General features: G+C 42.3%; 2 protein-coding genes across 6 annotated transcripts in view; one reads left to right on the top strand and one right to left on the bottom strand.

The window, feature by feature from the left end:
* The window catches only part of LOC124300522 (helix-loop-helix protein 11), a 175,581-nt gene that overhangs the window by 152,675 nt on the left and 5,285 nt on the right, over window positions 1-17,621 (top strand). The window lies entirely within an intron of this gene.
* Window positions 13,276-16,389, bottom strand: LOC124300526 (delta(9)-fatty-acid desaturase fat-6-like). 3 transcript variants are annotated; one of them, XM_046754731.1, is made up of 7 exons: window positions 16,163-16,389; window positions 15,931-16,079; window positions 15,169-15,383; window positions 14,919-15,049; window positions 14,462-14,667; window positions 14,052-14,237; window positions 13,276-13,901 (listed from the first exon to the last, which is right to left on the bottom strand). In XM_046754731.1, the coding sequence occupies exons 2-7, from the start codon at window positions 15,933-15,935 to the stop codon at window positions 13,568-13,570; spliced, it is 1,077 nt and encodes a 358-aa protein (XP_046610687.1). In that variant the 5' UTR covers window positions 15,936-16,079; window positions 16,163-16,389; the 3' UTR covers window positions 13,276-13,567. The 3 variants fall into 3 exon arrangements, with proteins under 3 accessions (XP_046610687.1, XP_046610686.1, XP_046610688.1); XM_046754730.1 differs by having other exon boundaries at window positions 16,207-16,389; XM_046754732.1 differs by having other exon boundaries at window positions 16,304-16,389.

The raw sequence follows: 17,621 nt of genomic DNA, 5'->3' as shown, positions 1-17,621 counted from the left end.
ATTTCAGGGTTATCTCGTAAACAACAACGGATATACCAGGCTAATTACTTTTCTTGTATACCGCGATCGGGTTTCTCTTCTCTATTATAGTCCTGAATCAACGCATTCCGTTATACAGTTAGAGCGGATGTGCGTATAAATTGGCAAATACTGAACGGCGGATGGTTATACCTGCACATTTGTCTGGCATGCGCGGCAAGCAGTAAGTAAGTAACCCGAGTTCATCCACATCCAGGATATAATGCGTACCTAGTGAGTAACAAGCTATGCCCACGTAACTCAACTTCTTGCTGCCCACTCGAACAATTCTTCGACTTCCTGCCCTCCGTTATACCTACTCTCCGTCTTCGCTTTTACATCGATTTCCGTGAGAACATTAATTGTTACATAGACGGGCAGGTATATTTGTACGCGTAGTTATGCGTTTTATAAACGTCAGTCGGTGAGAATTTTTATACCGTGAAATATCACACAGTTGTAGTTTTCCCACGTGAAATATTCGCGGTTAAGTCGGGATACTTTCAACCTATTCATCGTCGTTGATTTACAACTGAATCGGACCGTGGTACATAATTTTCGGAATCTGACGTCTTCTTGTACCGAATTTTAAATCTATGGTGACACTGAGAAGACGACAAGGGAAAAATTGGCCGGTAGTCCCGCCTTGTAATCAAGATCGTAATTCAATTCTTGTACTTCCAAGTTCTCTGGTTCTGTTCTCTTGCGTAAATCTTGTCGTCGACGAGCAACGACCAACTACGACATTTTATACTATACCGGAAGCTGTACCGGCTTGCGATATAATCGCGTAGGCGGTGTTTCTCTGAAATTACAAACACGCATCAGTTTCCAGTTCCTCCGACCAAAACCTGTATCGCATTTTTCCGACTCAATGTTTTCAATTTGCGTTCTTCGCAATTGGTTCCGTGCCTGGATCGCCGATGTCGTTAACGTTTCGTTGACTCGGTCCGTCAGACTACTCGCACCTATCCGGCAAAATATCAGTTTCCGCTTTCGCGTCTTTTTACACAATGTATGTGCGCCTGTCCGTGTCAGAACTTTGAAAAGACTTGAACTTTACGCGAAGGCTAACACCCAGCTGTAGACCCATGCAGCCGTCGTTATTAACAGTTCCGATAGGCGATAAGTTCGACGTGCAAGCAGCAGCAGCAGCAGCAACAGCAGCAGCAAAGAGCGAAGTCAATCGTAAAGCGTTACTTGTCAATCCGATATCTCCTCACTCGATAAGACTAAAAATACAACTTGGAAACGTACCGCACGCAGTTTATCCTTATCAATTTCTACCTCGCACCGTGCCTACGTGACATCCGGAACAATGCGAGCGAATGCACGCGATTCGAAAGACCACTTTCCAAGTCTGCTAACTCGTAAGTGTCACCCGTGAGTATCGTTAAGTATACCGTTTTACCGCAATGACGTTGGTCGACGGCCCCGCAAAAGGCAAAATCGTCCGATGTCCTTGTCGCACTTCCGTCGCGTATTAAACGTTGTCGCAAAAATGCGTGTCGCCGTTGTTACACTTGCGTATCGAGAAAGAACTGCGATACTTGCGACCATAAAAACTGATACAGTTTATACCCACTTCCCATCACTGCAGACCATTATATTATACCTGTACCTACCCACTCTAGTCTTTTATGGGAAAACTTGGGAAAATTGTTCGAACGGGGTTGTAGAGAAGAATTCACACGCGGTTGGTTCAAATTGTCCTATAGAGAGAGAAAATAATAATTGTACATACTTGTGTTTCGAAAACACAGCTTTTGAGCTCGATTCGCAGTTTATCACGACGAATTTCATTGCGCGGAATGATGGTGCAGGTTTGTTGGAAAAAGAAAAGAGGCCGACCACCCCGAGACTATGAATGTTAACGTAGGAATCTTGACGAGGCTGAGAGTCTGTTGAAGCGAGTCATGTATAAGTTATGCAAATTGCGATTCCCGTCCGCGTCTGCTTAGATTACCCGCGGCTTGTACCGCAGAACGGCCACCTCTCTAGACGTGGCATTGACAAGAACGGCGGGGAAAGGGTAATAGGAGAGAAAAAATTAAAAAATTAAAATAAAAAAAAAATCCAACCAACAGGCGAAAAAAGACGTAAAAATTGATTTGGAAAGAAAAGGCGAAACCAAATAGAGGATGCAGGACATTCAGAATAAGAAAGAAAAAGAAAATGATCATCTTCCGCAGATGACGCGCGGGGAATAAACGAACTATTCGAAATATCTCGAGCGCAAACGCGATTGATTGTACGTCTGCGGCGGGAGATTGGAAGCGAAATATCGTGGCAAGTTTCTTTCCTAGCGAAAAATTGCCGCGAATATAAGGGTATGGAATGAAAATTTTGTCCTTCCTTTTCTTCGTCGAGGTATAGGTATTGTAACCTCATCCTGAAGCAAGATGTCACTACCAGAATCTGCGATATCTCGAGGAATCCTTTTGCAATTTCGTTCATTGTACTTTCGGGGAACCAATTTCTGATGTAGAAATAAGCATCGCTGCAGTAAACTCTGTGCAAAAGTATATACATTGTAATGTATGTGTATTAGATTTTTTCAGAAAAAAAATAATTTACGATTTTCCACCGTGACATTCCCTAAAAAGTTTTCGTTTTATTAAAAGAAAGATTCTGTCGAAAAATGAGCGTTCTACGTTATGTGGAAGATCGCGCTCATTTGATTTTTCATTTTGTTTTTTTTTTTCAATTCAATTATTATTTCTTTCCTGACATTTATATTCAACCCAAAGATAACGATCCGTTACACAAAAATATATCTACCGGAAATCGTATTCTCCTAAATTAAAATTTTATGTTAAATTATAACCATCTAATGAGATTGAATTAAATAATGAAAAAGTCGTCAGATCCACGTTTCAAATATCAACTGGAGACTTGACATTACAAGCGTAGGTTTTCTTTGGGAAGTGAATTGATATTGTGATTGATGTAAGGGAAAAAACAAAAAAATTAACTCACCGCGATCTTCCAGTCAATAACGTAAACATTATTTTTTTTTTTAACCTGAACAAACTTTTCAGGGGGCGCCGTGGTAGAAAATCGCAAATAATTTTTTTCTGAAACACCCAATTATATATGTACGTCTTTTCACCTAGTATTGCAATAAACAGTGTCATGCCCAAGTCACACACGACCGTCATATTGCACGTATAATATCCAACAATCAGTCCAGCCTTTGATGTTTAACGATCCGTCAGATATGCAGCTTATACAGTTTTCTCCGTATTTTTGTTTTCCAATCTCATCCTCCTACCTCGAAATAGCGGTAAGTCGCGGTGCAGGGATTTTCTTTTCACCGTCGCGGTCTCGACCTCAAAAGCTGCGGTAATATCACCTATTACCGTCAACGTAATTTATCAAGCAATGACAGGCGACATGCGCTGTCCTCTTTAACCGCGCGCTCGCGGGCAAATTTATTGTCCTCAAGCAATATTAACTCTCCGCCTTGTACAGTTTACATTAATCGAATATCCGTTTGTACTAAATACTTGTGTCTTCGTTATACATGCGGTTACTGCCGCAGCTATCTCTCTTTCATTACTTACTACTTACCTGTATAATTTAGTTACAGTTTTGACGTTTCTCAGACGGAGAGACCAGCGTACGTATACCTATATATGTTACACACAATACGACACATACATGTGTATATGTATAATATATTAGACTACCCTGAAAAAAAAATCTTTTTTCGTTCTTCAGCTTCATTAAATCATAGCTTTTTACATAATGTTGGACCTTGTGAAAGGAAATCGCCGTGCGATTTTTTTAACCGATGCCGCATCAAGATTTTTTATTCGCCATTTAATTAACGCGTAAGAAATCCAATTCTGCCTTAGGCTTCGCAATACTACTAACTCTGCGTTTAGTCTCATCGAGGGCTCCGCGGTTAATCAAACCAATATATAAAGTAGTCTAATAATTGCGAACTAATTTGTATATTTTTACTTAGTTCTGAAACTTTTCTTCATTATGTTATAAGACACAGATTCAAGTGTCCAAAAAATGACATCAGCACCTCGTGACCAGTTGTATCGTTTATAATGTATCGAAACCGTTCTTTTCTTGAATTTCATAAATTTGTGCTGAGGTTCATATTCCCGACGTCGCTTTATGTGACCTGTATCCCGGAAGATCAATTGTAATCGGTAATACATACTTTGTTAGTTCGAATTTATCCATTTCAACTGTGTTCGATACACTGAGAGCTCATCGTCAGTGCTACGTACATAATCATGTAATTTTTTCAGCAAAAAAAAAAAAAAAAACGGCCCTTGTTGAATAAAAAAAATAATTTCTTCCTATTTTGATAAAAAATCAGCGTTACCGGAACGTAAAGATTTTTTCAAAAATTCCACTCGAAAGCTAACAAAAAACCACAACTTTTATGCAAAGCCATTTTTTTTCAATTACTTCAAGTTTCCGAGATATATTCATTTGAAAAAAAAACCCGCAACTTCTCGAATAATGAATTAAAAAATCTGAAAAAATTCACATAGAGTACCTTTTAGTAGTACTTTGATATAACCAATTATGGGGCAGATCTGAGATTGTCGAAAAAAAAGTGGCCGAGTTGACGTAGAATTCCTCATATATCGCTTCATATACTCGAAAAGCTGATCGATCGAGCTTATTTAAAGAGTTTCAAGCTACCCAAGTTTTCGTAATTATTCCAATACAACAATCGATTGACGAGTTTGCTCGAGCGTTGAATAAAATTTGCAATTAATCGAGAAATGAATTATTTGCGGCAACATTGCGGTATTTGATATTGAATCGTTAAGCGAATACACAGCCTGGCTGTATACAGGATAATGCAACGGCCACGTACTCGTGGTGCAGCCTTTTCGTAGATCATGCAGAGTGTATTTTTGGCCAAAGCGACGCGACGAGACGAGGTCGCTTTATAAGCGGGCGGTTAGACGTCTGGCGCCGCGACGCCTGACCCGCGCAACATGCCGCAACAGATGCGGAAAGACCAACCGAAGAGAAACCTTCGCACAAAGGAGTAGGTAAATCAGTGGCGCCAGTCGGATAATTACGACGGTTTTGAAGTTGGCATCAAAGAGTGAAAAAAACAACGTCAATAAAACCCGCTTCTTTAACAACTGTCCATCTCTTGACACGGCTATTTTACAAGGCACGCGGTTCAAAGTCGTGCGCAAAATTCAAAACGCCAGTCTTCCGAATAGGTATTTTTTTTTTTTTTTACGGTTTACGGGTATTACACCGAGCCGGGTCCTTATTTTCATTTTCATTCTTTTATTTTTTACTTTTAACTTTTTACTCAACTCCCTCGCGCCTCCCTCCGACTCTCCGCTATTTTGCTCCGCGCGCCGAACAAAGTTTCGCGAGCTAAGAAATGTAATTCGGACCGTTTTGCATGATCGCCGGCGTAAGCTGTTGGCGTCAAAGGAACGCCGATTTTGCGTAAAATATACCACGATGTTACGGACGTGAAATAGAGAAATTTACAGAATAGAGACAAAAGAATGGGAGCGGGAGGAGCGGGGGAAAAGAAAAATAAAAACTAATCCCGTATCCCAAATCGGTCGTTTCTTTCCTGGAAGAAGTTGGCAAAAAACGAGCTCTTTGTTTGGCCAAGGCCAGGGGATCAGCATTTTTTAGGATCTTATTACCTACCTGACCGCTCCGAATATATATATGTATACACACCGTGCCAAATGTCAATTCTTACTCACGTTCACCACATATGTGTTATTTCATGCCCAGTCAAGCGAGGCTTCTGACATGCGCGGATTGAGGGTGAGGAAAAAAAATAAATAAAAACATACAACAACAACATAATTTTTTATTATTCCACTCATAGTCAAGCTGTATTACGATCAGATTTCATTCTGCGGCGTGTATAACTTCCGTAAAATTCTACTATCGCGTATAAACAATAACATCGTAAATACATAATCATTTTACACGCATATGATATAATATATCAGCTTTGGCATGTCGCAGTTATCTACGCATGTAGCTTTTAAATATTTATTTAAACCCCGCTGTTACGTGTCGAGAATATTTTGAGAAGAAGGGAAATCTGAACGATAACTTATTACAATAATCCGTACAACCGTACAAGTGCAATATCTTTTTCCTTCGACATTTTATTATCGCAGTATGCGTATCTAATTTTGCTCTATTTGGTCAGTAATGTGAAAAAATATTCGAAGTATAACACCCTCCTATTTTCCCTATTTACCCCAAAATTACCCAGCCTGAGTACCGTAAAGCCTGTATTTATTACGTATACTCCGGTTATGCGGGGAAAAAGTGAAATATCTACCCGCACCACAGCCACCATACACGTTACATCACCCATGTAATTTCGATGCATGTGAACAACGTTCCAACTCACGACACGACGTATCACGTGGTAGTCAACTATAAGAAAAGTATATTTCGTGATTCTTTGGTAATTCACCGTCGAAAACACCGGGTAATACATGAAAACGAAATTATCGATCCGACGGCGATCGAGTATATCGCTGCAGGACGGGCGTTTATCCTGAAAAAATGCAATTCTTCCCCTCTTCGTCGCTGATGGAAGGAGAGATAGATAGATACGCAGGGTGTATAAGAGAATGCCGGAGTAGAGACCGTGAGGAATCTGCTATAACTTCTAAAAATGCTAATTTTACGTGCTTTCATTGTATGGTTGGTTATGTGCGGCGTACTGAAAATGAATTCCTCCTCCTCCTCCTCGTAATTGCTGTAATTATCGCATGAGGGATGGAACGCTATGGGGATGGCGGGACCCGCAAACTACCTTGTACTTATGAATAAATGTTCTTGTTGTTGTTGTTGTTGTTGCTGCTGCTGCTGTTGTTGGTGTGCTGGTGCAATTGTGTTGTTACTATTAATTATCATCACGATGCGCCCAGTGTTTTATAAATAGCCCCTCGTAAAGAGTTACTCCCGACTACAGTCGGCAGGTATGCGCATAGTCAGGTACACCAACCACCTTCTCGTATACGAACAGATTTCATTCATTCTAATTACTAACGAGACGTCTGCTGCTGCTCCCGGCAGGTACGCAACGCGGTGTTTCTCAGGTGTTTGCAAGATAAGGGCGGCGACGGCGACGCCGCCGGGAATCTAAGAGAAACACAACTTTTCAGTCAAATATAATGTCAAGCTTGCTGAAAAACTCTTTCAAACTTTGACTTTTTCACATTTAACCAGTCTCGCAGCGTTTCAACAGAGATCTACTGTCGGTAGAAATATTTCTTTGAATTCATCTTACGTCGACGATGACATCTCTTATATAACCTTACAACCGCAGGCTGGAACGTGCAATACAAGAGGCGAAAATTTTTCGCAACGCTTGAATTTAAAGGATAGACATCGGCGGTGGCCAATTGTTCCATAAATGCCGGATTATATATTGTTAACGTCTAAAACTGCGGCTCTTCACTGCATGCAGGCTTCTTATAATACTCATCTTCAAGGACCTTTCCTGTCGGGACGTCTAACGCCGGGTTATACAAGTAACGAAAATGAGACGCGCTAAAAAAAAAAAAAAAAAAAAACGCGCAACTTAGAGTTATTCCCGACCGTCCGCATGAACGCAACGATACTGCCTGCCGTGCTTGCTTCACCGCCACATGCAGTCGGGTAAAAGCAACGGCGAACGAAACGGCCCGCAGGCCCTCCGTCAGCGGAACAGCCGCCTCTGCCTGCCTCTGAAAGGCCGCAACGGAGACCCTCTGGAATGCCAGTGCAACAAGAAGACTGCGACACCCCCTCCTTCGCCTCCTTTCCTTCTCCTTCTTTTCCTACTCCTCGGAGTTTGAGGTGGGACCGAAACTCGTCGAGAGAGCGACGAAGAACGGACCCAGTCTGCTGGGCTGACGGCGAGTCAATCCTTTCCTTCTTTCCTCCTTTCCTCCGCCCCTCCTCATCCGCAGCTCGTAGTAGTAGTAAGTAACCAGTTGTGGAATGCCACACGGGCCGTCGTCGAGACGAACCAGCCAGCCAGCCAGCCAGCCAGCCAGCCAAGTCGTAAGACCAAAGTCATTTTCACTCGGGGCCTCTCACGTCAGCTGTGTTCTTCAAGTCTTGAAGGGAATACGCACGAGTGGCGCTGCTGCTGACGCTGCATCCACGATACCGCATGCAGTCGAACGGCTATCCTATATCCACGTGGCTCTGTATATTTCAGCATTGCATTCATTCCTTTGGATATGAGAATTTATGCAGCCCGACGATCGGTCGGAGATAAACCGACGCCGACGTCGCTGATCGTGATGCCGCTGCTGCTCCTGCGGGAACTCTACGATCCCTGAATTAACGCGTAAATAACATCGAGGCTGTAATTCACTTCGCACGCGCCTTCTTTCCTTTTCATCTCACTAACTGAGACGCTTTCTTCTACGTGTAACGCGCCAATCTTCTCTGATCGCCATTCGAGCATTCATTCCTCTTTTCAATCGACCGGATCAAGTCAGTCGAGCCTCAACCTCCAACGTTGTCGGGTTTTTCCTGAAAGACTTTGAGTGTCGGATCTTTGGGTTATTCCAGATTCACACTGTCACGTACGTCCGCGGTACCGTTCCCGAGTTTCCGTGCGGCAAATGCCTGGGAGGATGACAACCTGTTGACAGCGATCGGTTTTATTTATTTTTTTTTGACTCGTTAGAACCGCAAAAGGAGAAATGAATTCCATGCTTTTCGATGAAACGATCTTTCCGTGAACAACACGGTTTCAAAGCGGATTGTAAAGTTTTACGGCGTTTCATTGTTTGAAAATGTAACCTTTTCCCAGCGTTGGAGAATCCTACCTATCTACATGCTTGTGATACTTGATCTGTTATGCTAAAAATCAATCGTGAGAATGGAATTCTCGAGAGATTCGGTTGATTGAGGTAATTGTAAGTGAATACCAGCGAATTCGTTCGATCCAAGTTTATTTACCATGTAATCCGAATTCGCCACAAAGACGATTATTCATCGTCGGCGATCAATTTTCACGGAGTAGAATTCATGACTGTAGCTCTGTTCCTTCTTACATCATGTTATGATATACCTGAAATTATCTGACAAATTGACTCGGTTCAGACCGAGTATACGTACGCATAAATAAATACTCGCCTATCTCGTTCGACCCGCACCTTTTACGCAAACTTTTACTCACAATTTATGCTTTCCTGAATTTGAGGAGTTCTTTGTCGCGAGGGGACGGAGAGCCAGGTGGTCCCGGGCCTTCTTTCCCCTCCCCTGTACTCTTTTGGAGAATCCTCTTTCTGCCGACGACGTAAGTGGTGCTGGTGGTGGTGGTTATAGTAGTGGTAGTAGTAGTAATAGTAGTAGTAGTATAGTGTAGTATAGTAAAGGAACAGGAGGAAGAATCCCTCGACGCCAGTTCTGAGCATCTGCCGTCCACCGCCAATGATCTCTCTCACACTCGCAGAACGCGCGTGTGTGTGTGTGTGTGTGTGCGCGCGCGCGTAGTGCTTACTGTAAACACGCGTGTCTGTGCGCATACCCGGATAGAAGAAGACGCTACAAAAGAACCGGAGCCGTTTACTTTTCTTCTTCATCTTCATATATTTTTTTTTTTTTAATTTTTATTTTTTCCCCTCAAATGCATTTAAAGATTACTTGCCGGCCGTTGAAGCTTTTCATCGGTTGAAACCCGCACGTCACGTACCGTTACTTGTTCAATGCACTCCGAACGAAACCTTAAACTCTTTGAAACGTTTCATGAAATTTCGTATAAACACATGATGACCGTATCCGGTTACGTTCTCGTTCGAACAGAATACGCTAAATTATACACCGTTCGTCCTGCAGGTTTGCATCTACGATATGGGATGCTTTTCACGACTGCAGATATTATCTAGCTTACCTAGTGAGACGACACGCTGCGGGGGATGTTGGCATGTCTACACCGCTTGTAGTTGTCAACATACCGCGGACGTTAACAAACGGCCCGAAGCAACCGACAATGTTGTTCGCGTTCGCGCGTTCTATTCGTGTTCGATTAATGGAAAACTCAGCTCTTGACAGAAATGATAACGGTCGATGCTCGGTTCGAGTCGGTCCTCCTTCTCACCTTCTCACCTTCGCGCAATCCGACATTCCGATGTGCATGCAAGTCTTGCACTCGTCGTTGACAGCAGGAAAAAATCGTCACTCTGTTTTGTATAATTGTCTTTAAAATATCATTGGTCGGGACGTCGCGTACCTACGTACGATAATTTTGTCGTCGGCAAGTCATTCGGCCTTGAAAAATCCCTTCGTTAACTTTTATAAATAGATTTTACATTTTTTTTCTTGAATGATTATATTTACGCTATATATATATATATACACACACATATACACGTATATATGTATATATGTACATATATAAATTTCGATGAGTCGCGATAAGACTTTGACCAGGTAACGGTCAAGTTCGCGAAGTCGAATGGACGAAATAAAAGGAAAGAAAAAAAGAAATACACGGAGCAACGATAAGGAGCGGGCTGATAGATGGGCGAAACATGAGTTCCAAGTTTTTCTTGACCCTGATTTTCGCGCCGCGGCGTTGTTTCGTTTCTTTCTGCAGATTGGCAAAATAAGAAGGAGAAGGAAAGAGTGAGATAAGTAAAAAATAAACGAAAAATGCGAGAATAAAAGAAACGCAGATCATTCCCATAGCTCGATTTACGTTTCTGCAAAGTCACGCACGTGGTAAAATTTGCATTTCAATATAGTATAAATATACACTCTCACTTTCCGAGCTCCGTGAATACACATCCTTTTTTTCTTTTTGTTGGAACTTTTCTGTACCACGGCCCTGACAATAGGCAGGTAGAAGTTTACGTTAATGTCTGTAGGTATGCCTACCTGCAACAATAATATAATATAATGGATCTTCTAGACGTTTCATTCGTCTCGGTTTTAAGAAAGCCAAAAACGAGCCGATCAACTCCAGGCTTGCCTGCATTCACCCAAAAACGTCTGTAATTATTCCGAAAAATTTGAATTTAATTTAAATTCTCCTTTTATACAATCGTTTTCGTTGCCAATCTCATTACCGGCATATTCGTGCTTATTCGCCGTTCGTCTCGAAGACGAGAATATAATATGCCTATCGCGTTATAACAAACCCACGTTACAGCAGGCATAAATACGTACATACGTACAGTTGTTGCAAGCGAAAGCACAATTAGTGGCTCTATTGCGTTCTGCGAAAGAACCGCTCCGCGATCGCTGCCTTGGCCCCCAAGTCGGCTTTGCGGAACAAATATATATGTATATACATATTTGCAAGATTTCGGCACGTGCGAGGTAACTTTGACCGAGTCGACCGTATCCAGAAGCCCTCCTCCCCTCATCCCGCTCTTTTCCTCCCTGCCCCCGTATCAACTATACCTACGTACTGTTATACATACACAGTCGTATATCTATACGTGTTAATAGAGCTGACACACGTTACTTACTCCGTCCCGTATTCGCCGACAGTTGGATCCGTTAGATTTAGGATGGACCGTATAAAGTCGTATATAAGCTGCGAATGATACAGCGTAAATCAAATTATATAGTTAAGTCACATCCCGCGGTTATGTAAATGGCCAAAATGAGCATCGCACCTTGTGCCTCGACATTACAAGTTTACATGTGGCGCGTGCAATGTAACAGAGGAAACTGTTTTACCTACCGAATTTTGCAACAACTGTAGGCGGGTGTACCCATTACGGAATTGACTTGATTTGATTCAGCGAATAATTAGGCAGGTAACTACTTGACGCAACCGCTTATCGGCGTGTAACCGGAACGATTAAATATGTATGCAGGGATTCGGGTTCGAGATTCATGCATCCGCGATTAATGGACGGTACATGTGGCCAATTCAGCTAATTACCTCATTGATGCAATTACTATTTACCACCGTTGATCCAGACTGTAATTTGCCGAGCACGTCACGTGACGGTGTTCAGGAAGAACGCTAATTGAATTTTAGTTTCTTCTCTCCGTCCTCTCATGCCCGTCCGTAACTGAGCAAACAAATCTACCAGGTTTCATTGATTGTGGGAATCTTTGGGTAATACGCGGAACACGAAGGCATGAGATATATCTACGCACACGGTCTTTGGTTTGTTTAAACTACGCCGGTCGCTTATAACTATATATATGTACATATATATATAATTATATCGTTGAGAGATTTCTACCAAATTTACGACCAATTTTCTTTCCTTTTTTTTCTTTATTTTCGTCCTAACATCAATTAAAATTCGATACAAGAGTAAAAAGAATAAAAATCGTCGAAATGGCAAAAATTTCCTCCCTAAATCTATTCGAACTAACGACGGACTAACGGCATTCCTTTCGGCCATACCGGGATGTTTATTACGTGTACATATATAATACCTTTATTATACAGGTTTGGTTATAGTATAGGAATAAATTAGAATATTTGCCAATGTTACCACATACGTATTACATATGCACGTACAAACATGTGTGTGTGTGTATATATATATATATATATATATGTAGGTATGTAAATTTATGTTCTTTCAGGCCGACAAAACGCAGGGGACGTGAAAAAAAATGTTCTCTCTTTTTCAAATCGCAAGATATTTCGCGTCGAGGATCTCTCAGCAGCTGCAAAGGCGAGCCTGGTGTACCTAATAATTCGCGAGCATGCATTATAGCCTGCACCCTCTGAGTACGAAGATTGCAGAGGAATGCCGGCTGCACTTTTTTTTTTTCTCGTCTCTCTTCTCTCTCGTTCTCTCCTTCTCTCTCTGGTGCGTAGGCGTGGAAGCGTTATAAGACATGAAATGAAAATAGGTTTGAAAAGGGAAAAGAAAAAGAAAGAAGAGAGAACGAGAGAAGACGAAGAAGGTGAAAAAGGGATGGAGAAGAAATAAGATTAAAACGAACCGCATCCGGCCAACGTTTATACGATATTGTTGGACGCCTTCTCAGAATTCGCGCGTATATACGAGTGCGAGCTGCTCCGGCGGCCTTTCTTTAACTCTCTTTCTGTGCGTAGCTAAATTTAGCACATTTTCGTTGCGCGCGCGGGGGCCGCGGGCTAAAAAGCAACCGGCATAGGTTGGGTGATGTCATGGGCACGCATGCAAACGCTTATCGCTTGCGTGTGACGGCGACGCTTAGGAGGGCGACGCCGACGTCGCCGGTTAGGACTAAGAATTTCAAAAAACACGCCATTCGGTGATATTTGGAGGAAACGGGAGGAAATCGGCGATTTCTTTTAATTTCATGTTTCATTCGTATACACATATATATGTACAAAAGTTGTGAAAATACTTTTATAGCGTAACGTGGCATTATGATGGCATTATTTTATTTCAATAAGCAATTCTTTCAAAAGTTATTCTAGAGCATGTTCAATTTCGAGGGAAGGGGAATTTTGCAAGTACAAGTTCCGAATTCGTAAACGTGAAATGCGAAGTGCTTCGCTTATCCTGATTATCCTTCGTGACAATCAATGCGCTTATACTTCAATGATCGAGGACTCTTGTACGTTGAAAGACTGTCAAAACACGCAGCTTTAGTCGGCTACAAGGCTCTTTTCCTTCGGAGCGTTGCGGACGACGCCGTTTCTCGGCTTTTTATCTTCATGTTCGTTTAGCCCGACGTCTACAACCGGACGCGTTCCGTCCCCGTGCTTCTTGGTATGCCCTTCGACGACCGAGTCCGAGGCCGTTTTTAAATCGTACGCGAAGCCGTAATCCGCCAGCCTCTGCAGGAACTTGGTGTTGAAACCACCCCTTACACTGAATTCCCCAGCTCTCCAATCCCAGGGAAAACTGTGATGGTAATTGTGCCATCCATCTCCGCCGGTGAGAAACGAAACGACGTTGGAATCGACGGAGACAATTCTTCTGAAATTGTCAGATAATTGTGAATTTCATCCATATTCGTCCAAGTATAAACGGAGAGTGCGGTAACCATGAGGGTTTGAATCTCGAAAATCATTCCGCAAGTGTTTTACATTTGCAAATTTAGAAATGAATCGGTGATCGTAAACTTACTTGTCGTAGGGCTTTGTGCCGAACATGTGAGCGATAGAATTTACGCTCCAAGTTGCATGGAGAATGCCGACGTAGCGAAGACAGTATACGACGTAAAAGGAAGTCCACCAATTTTCATCCCAACAGAAAACTGGCAAACAAGTCGGACAAAGAAATCCCACGAGTAGATAAACCGGTACGAAATATCTGAAAGTAAATTTTTATCAGTTGCTTTCCATCTGTTTCTCGTACAGCCGCATATATATGATATATTGGTTGACGAAGAACAGCCGCGATTACATCGCGATATAATGATAAAATAAAAACCGCCGATGACGTCCTAGTTAGTATTTTCACGTTTCTGATTCGAAAAATCGTGCCGATTTTATATTAAAATCAAATTCGCGCCGTGTTCGATGTCGGATACTCACTTGTGTTGAAACATGAGGATTTTGTCATCGAGCAGATCCGAGACGTCGATGCACTTGCTCTTCTCTTTGACGAGAGGATGTTTCTTGGATATCAACCAACCGACATGGGAAAAGAAAAATCCTCTGGTAGCATTGTGAGGATCGGCGTCGGTGTCGCTGTACTTGTGATGCAGTCTGTGATCTCTTGCCCAAGTATACATGCTGTTCTGTAATGCGAGAAGTATACCTAATATTGCCTGATTGTCGCACAGCTATTAAAAGGTAGTTAGGGGGAAACCGAAAAGGGGGTTGAAAACATTACGGGGGTAAAAGCGCTTTGATCTTGAATCCACAACGACTGTTATCACGTTATAACTATGATACCCGACGTTGTTATTAACTCGAGTATAATGAGCGCACGAGTTTGCCGAAATCCGATTTTTCTGCGATTAGCGCCGAATAATTGAATGTCACTAACCTGTCCAGCCGCCGTTTGAAAAATGATCATTGCCAGCCTGAGAGCCGTTGTCGCCTTGAAACTCTTGTGCGAATAGTATCGATGGGCCCCCAACGTAACGGCTTCGCCGGTACAGAACGCCATGAAAAACGCTAGGAAATAAAGGAGTGGAGAAGTTTTGCGAAGTAATTGTTGAAATTGTTGGAGTTAGGCTGCCCTACACCCTGATTCTTATATCTGTATTCCGACGAATAAGGCGATTTCAACTCACCCCATATTATTGTGAGTACCTTGGCGTTCACCAGCAAGTGGTAAATACCAATTACCGCGCCTACGTGGAGGGCGCCGAAGTATAACAGGTTGGGAATCACAAGTCTGTGATAAAACTTATCGTTCGTGCTGACATCCTTGTTGATCACCTCTTCCAGGTCGAACTCTTGACTCTTGTCATTTTTCACGATGAAGTTCAAGTCTAAGTCGTGACCCCTGGAAATTTAAATTCAAATTACACAGTACGTGATAATTTTCAACCTTCTAGTTACGCTACTAGCTTAGTCAGACAGCCAGTCCGTCGGGGAATCTGTTAACTTTTCACACGAGAAACTTATAATTTGTACCACGTTTACCACCTCCAACATCTGCATAGTACGGTCTCTTTGTCAGTTGACCCCAATGTTATTCTGCTCCGTATTGCGTGTCACTTTTCGGTTAGATTAATTGCATTTTCCAGACGAATTTAGATACGGCCGATCTTGAAAACAGATGAATTCTCCCGGAATGATTATATTCACTTTGCCGTTTGAACTATCCAGTAATAATTGTACGTCTTCCGTTAATATAATTAGGCTGCCTCTAATCACTTGATACTCGATGGAATTTTCGACAATTAAACAATCGTTAAATTGCAACTTTGCAAAGTGATAATTGGACAGAAAAATTGAAAAATATACGACATCGATAGAATACGAGGAAACGCCTGTTTGGACTTTATATTATTAAGCATGTATTGGTAATTCTTAAAATTAGCAATTACCTCATTGAAACAAAGTTTGTAGCATTCAAGATGATATTTTCTCAAGTCCTCGACTATCTACGTCTTATTTTTCACTATGCTCGAGTTGCTTCGATGCAGAAAATGGAATCACGCTCAGCCTATTGCGCCGGATTAACGATCTCCAATTGCTGATGGTGGAAGGATTATCAGAGTTTTAATGCGGCCAACGTTACGACGTATTTGTACTACACTACGAGACTTTGCGTTATACAGTTTGACCAAGTCGATACGAAGAATGAAATCGAGATTAATTACCGCCGCGGTATTTGTTGTTACTCGATACCGATTTTATGATCCTTGCACGCACTCGTACCAGGCAGCCGAGTTTTCTAACGAGCTATAACGTACTCACCTGAAACTTAGCTAAATGAAATTACTCGACTGATCGAAATCTTGTTAAAAATCTGTAACTGCACAACTTCACCCGGTAATGAACACATCAGACTGCGACGCAATATCGCAATTAAACACCAGCTTGTCGCGGCATACTTACAACTGACAGAATGTGCACTGTTTGCAATTTTGAGAATCGACTATGAGCCTCTGGTTGTTCGGACTGCAGGTTGAATGTTTCACAACGGAGGGTGTCGTCGCGGTGCGTTTTCAACCGTATGCTAAAACATTACCAGAGAAATTTTCCACGCTCAAAAAGATTCTCACCCATTCGTATATTGCGTATAGTCTTACTATTTTCCACTACTTAGGATACGGATAGTCGCTATCATCGAGTCGAGTAATCGACGAGGAAACCTTTACCTGCGACTCGATACGAGGATCAAGGGCGGCGGCAAGTGGTAAGATTCAGTTTGTTTCCCCCGTTCAACGCCAATGAGTCGAGGGTCGTGGAAATCTGGTTTTCGCATATCTCGTAGATCGATAACGCCCGGATAGTTGGCTCAGCGAGGAAACGTCGAGGGGCTGCCATTGCGCAATTGTCGGTCGAACGGAGATGTAGTAACTTTTTAACCGACTGCAATTACCCGAAAGACGACAAAGGTACACCCTGCAGGCGGCATATCTTCGATCACCACCTGTCGACTCTTGGCAGGTGTGAAACGCGATCGAAGCCCCGGTACGCAATATTCGGCCCCTCGGGCATGGCATAGCGTATCAATTTACGCTTTGTTTTCGTCAACCCTTTTCGAGGTCATTCTTGTTTACGACACGTGATATCCGATGCCAACGTGACAATATGGTTGACCTGACATCACGCGGTACGCTACCGGTATTCCTACGACCGTGCACGCGCGCAATACGAATCAAGCACCGTAAACGAAACTCGAAATCGGTGGTTTTTTTTTTTTTTTGTTTCACACGGTGATGAAAAAGTGAAAGAACGGAAGGATGTAAGAGAGAACGAAAGAAAAAAAGGTGCAGGACGTACAAGTTGTAAACTGACTTTCGCAATGGGTATTAAAAAAGAAATACCATTTCAATTTAATCCCACCAACGTTAGAGCCTTGGACGTGGCAGTAACTCTGGTTTTATTATGCTACAAAAAATGCAATTTGAGTGTATATCCCCTTGCGATGTAACGGCGAATTATCGCGGTAAAAAAATGCAATACGACTATAATTCTAGCAATACCGCCCCGCAGCAACGAACGGTATGAAATATTAAGACGGATCACCTGTCGTAAATTTGCGCATTTCATCGCAGTGGCCATTATA

This window comes from Neodiprion virginianus, chromosome 3, assembly GCF_021901495.1.
Source record: "Neodiprion virginianus isolate iyNeoVirg1 chromosome 3, iyNeoVirg1.1, whole genome shotgun sequence".
Lineage (NCBI taxonomy): Eukaryota > Metazoa > Arthropoda > Insecta > Hymenoptera > Diprionidae > Neodiprion > Neodiprion virginianus.
This window is presented reverse-complemented; position numbering and strand designations above follow the sequence as displayed.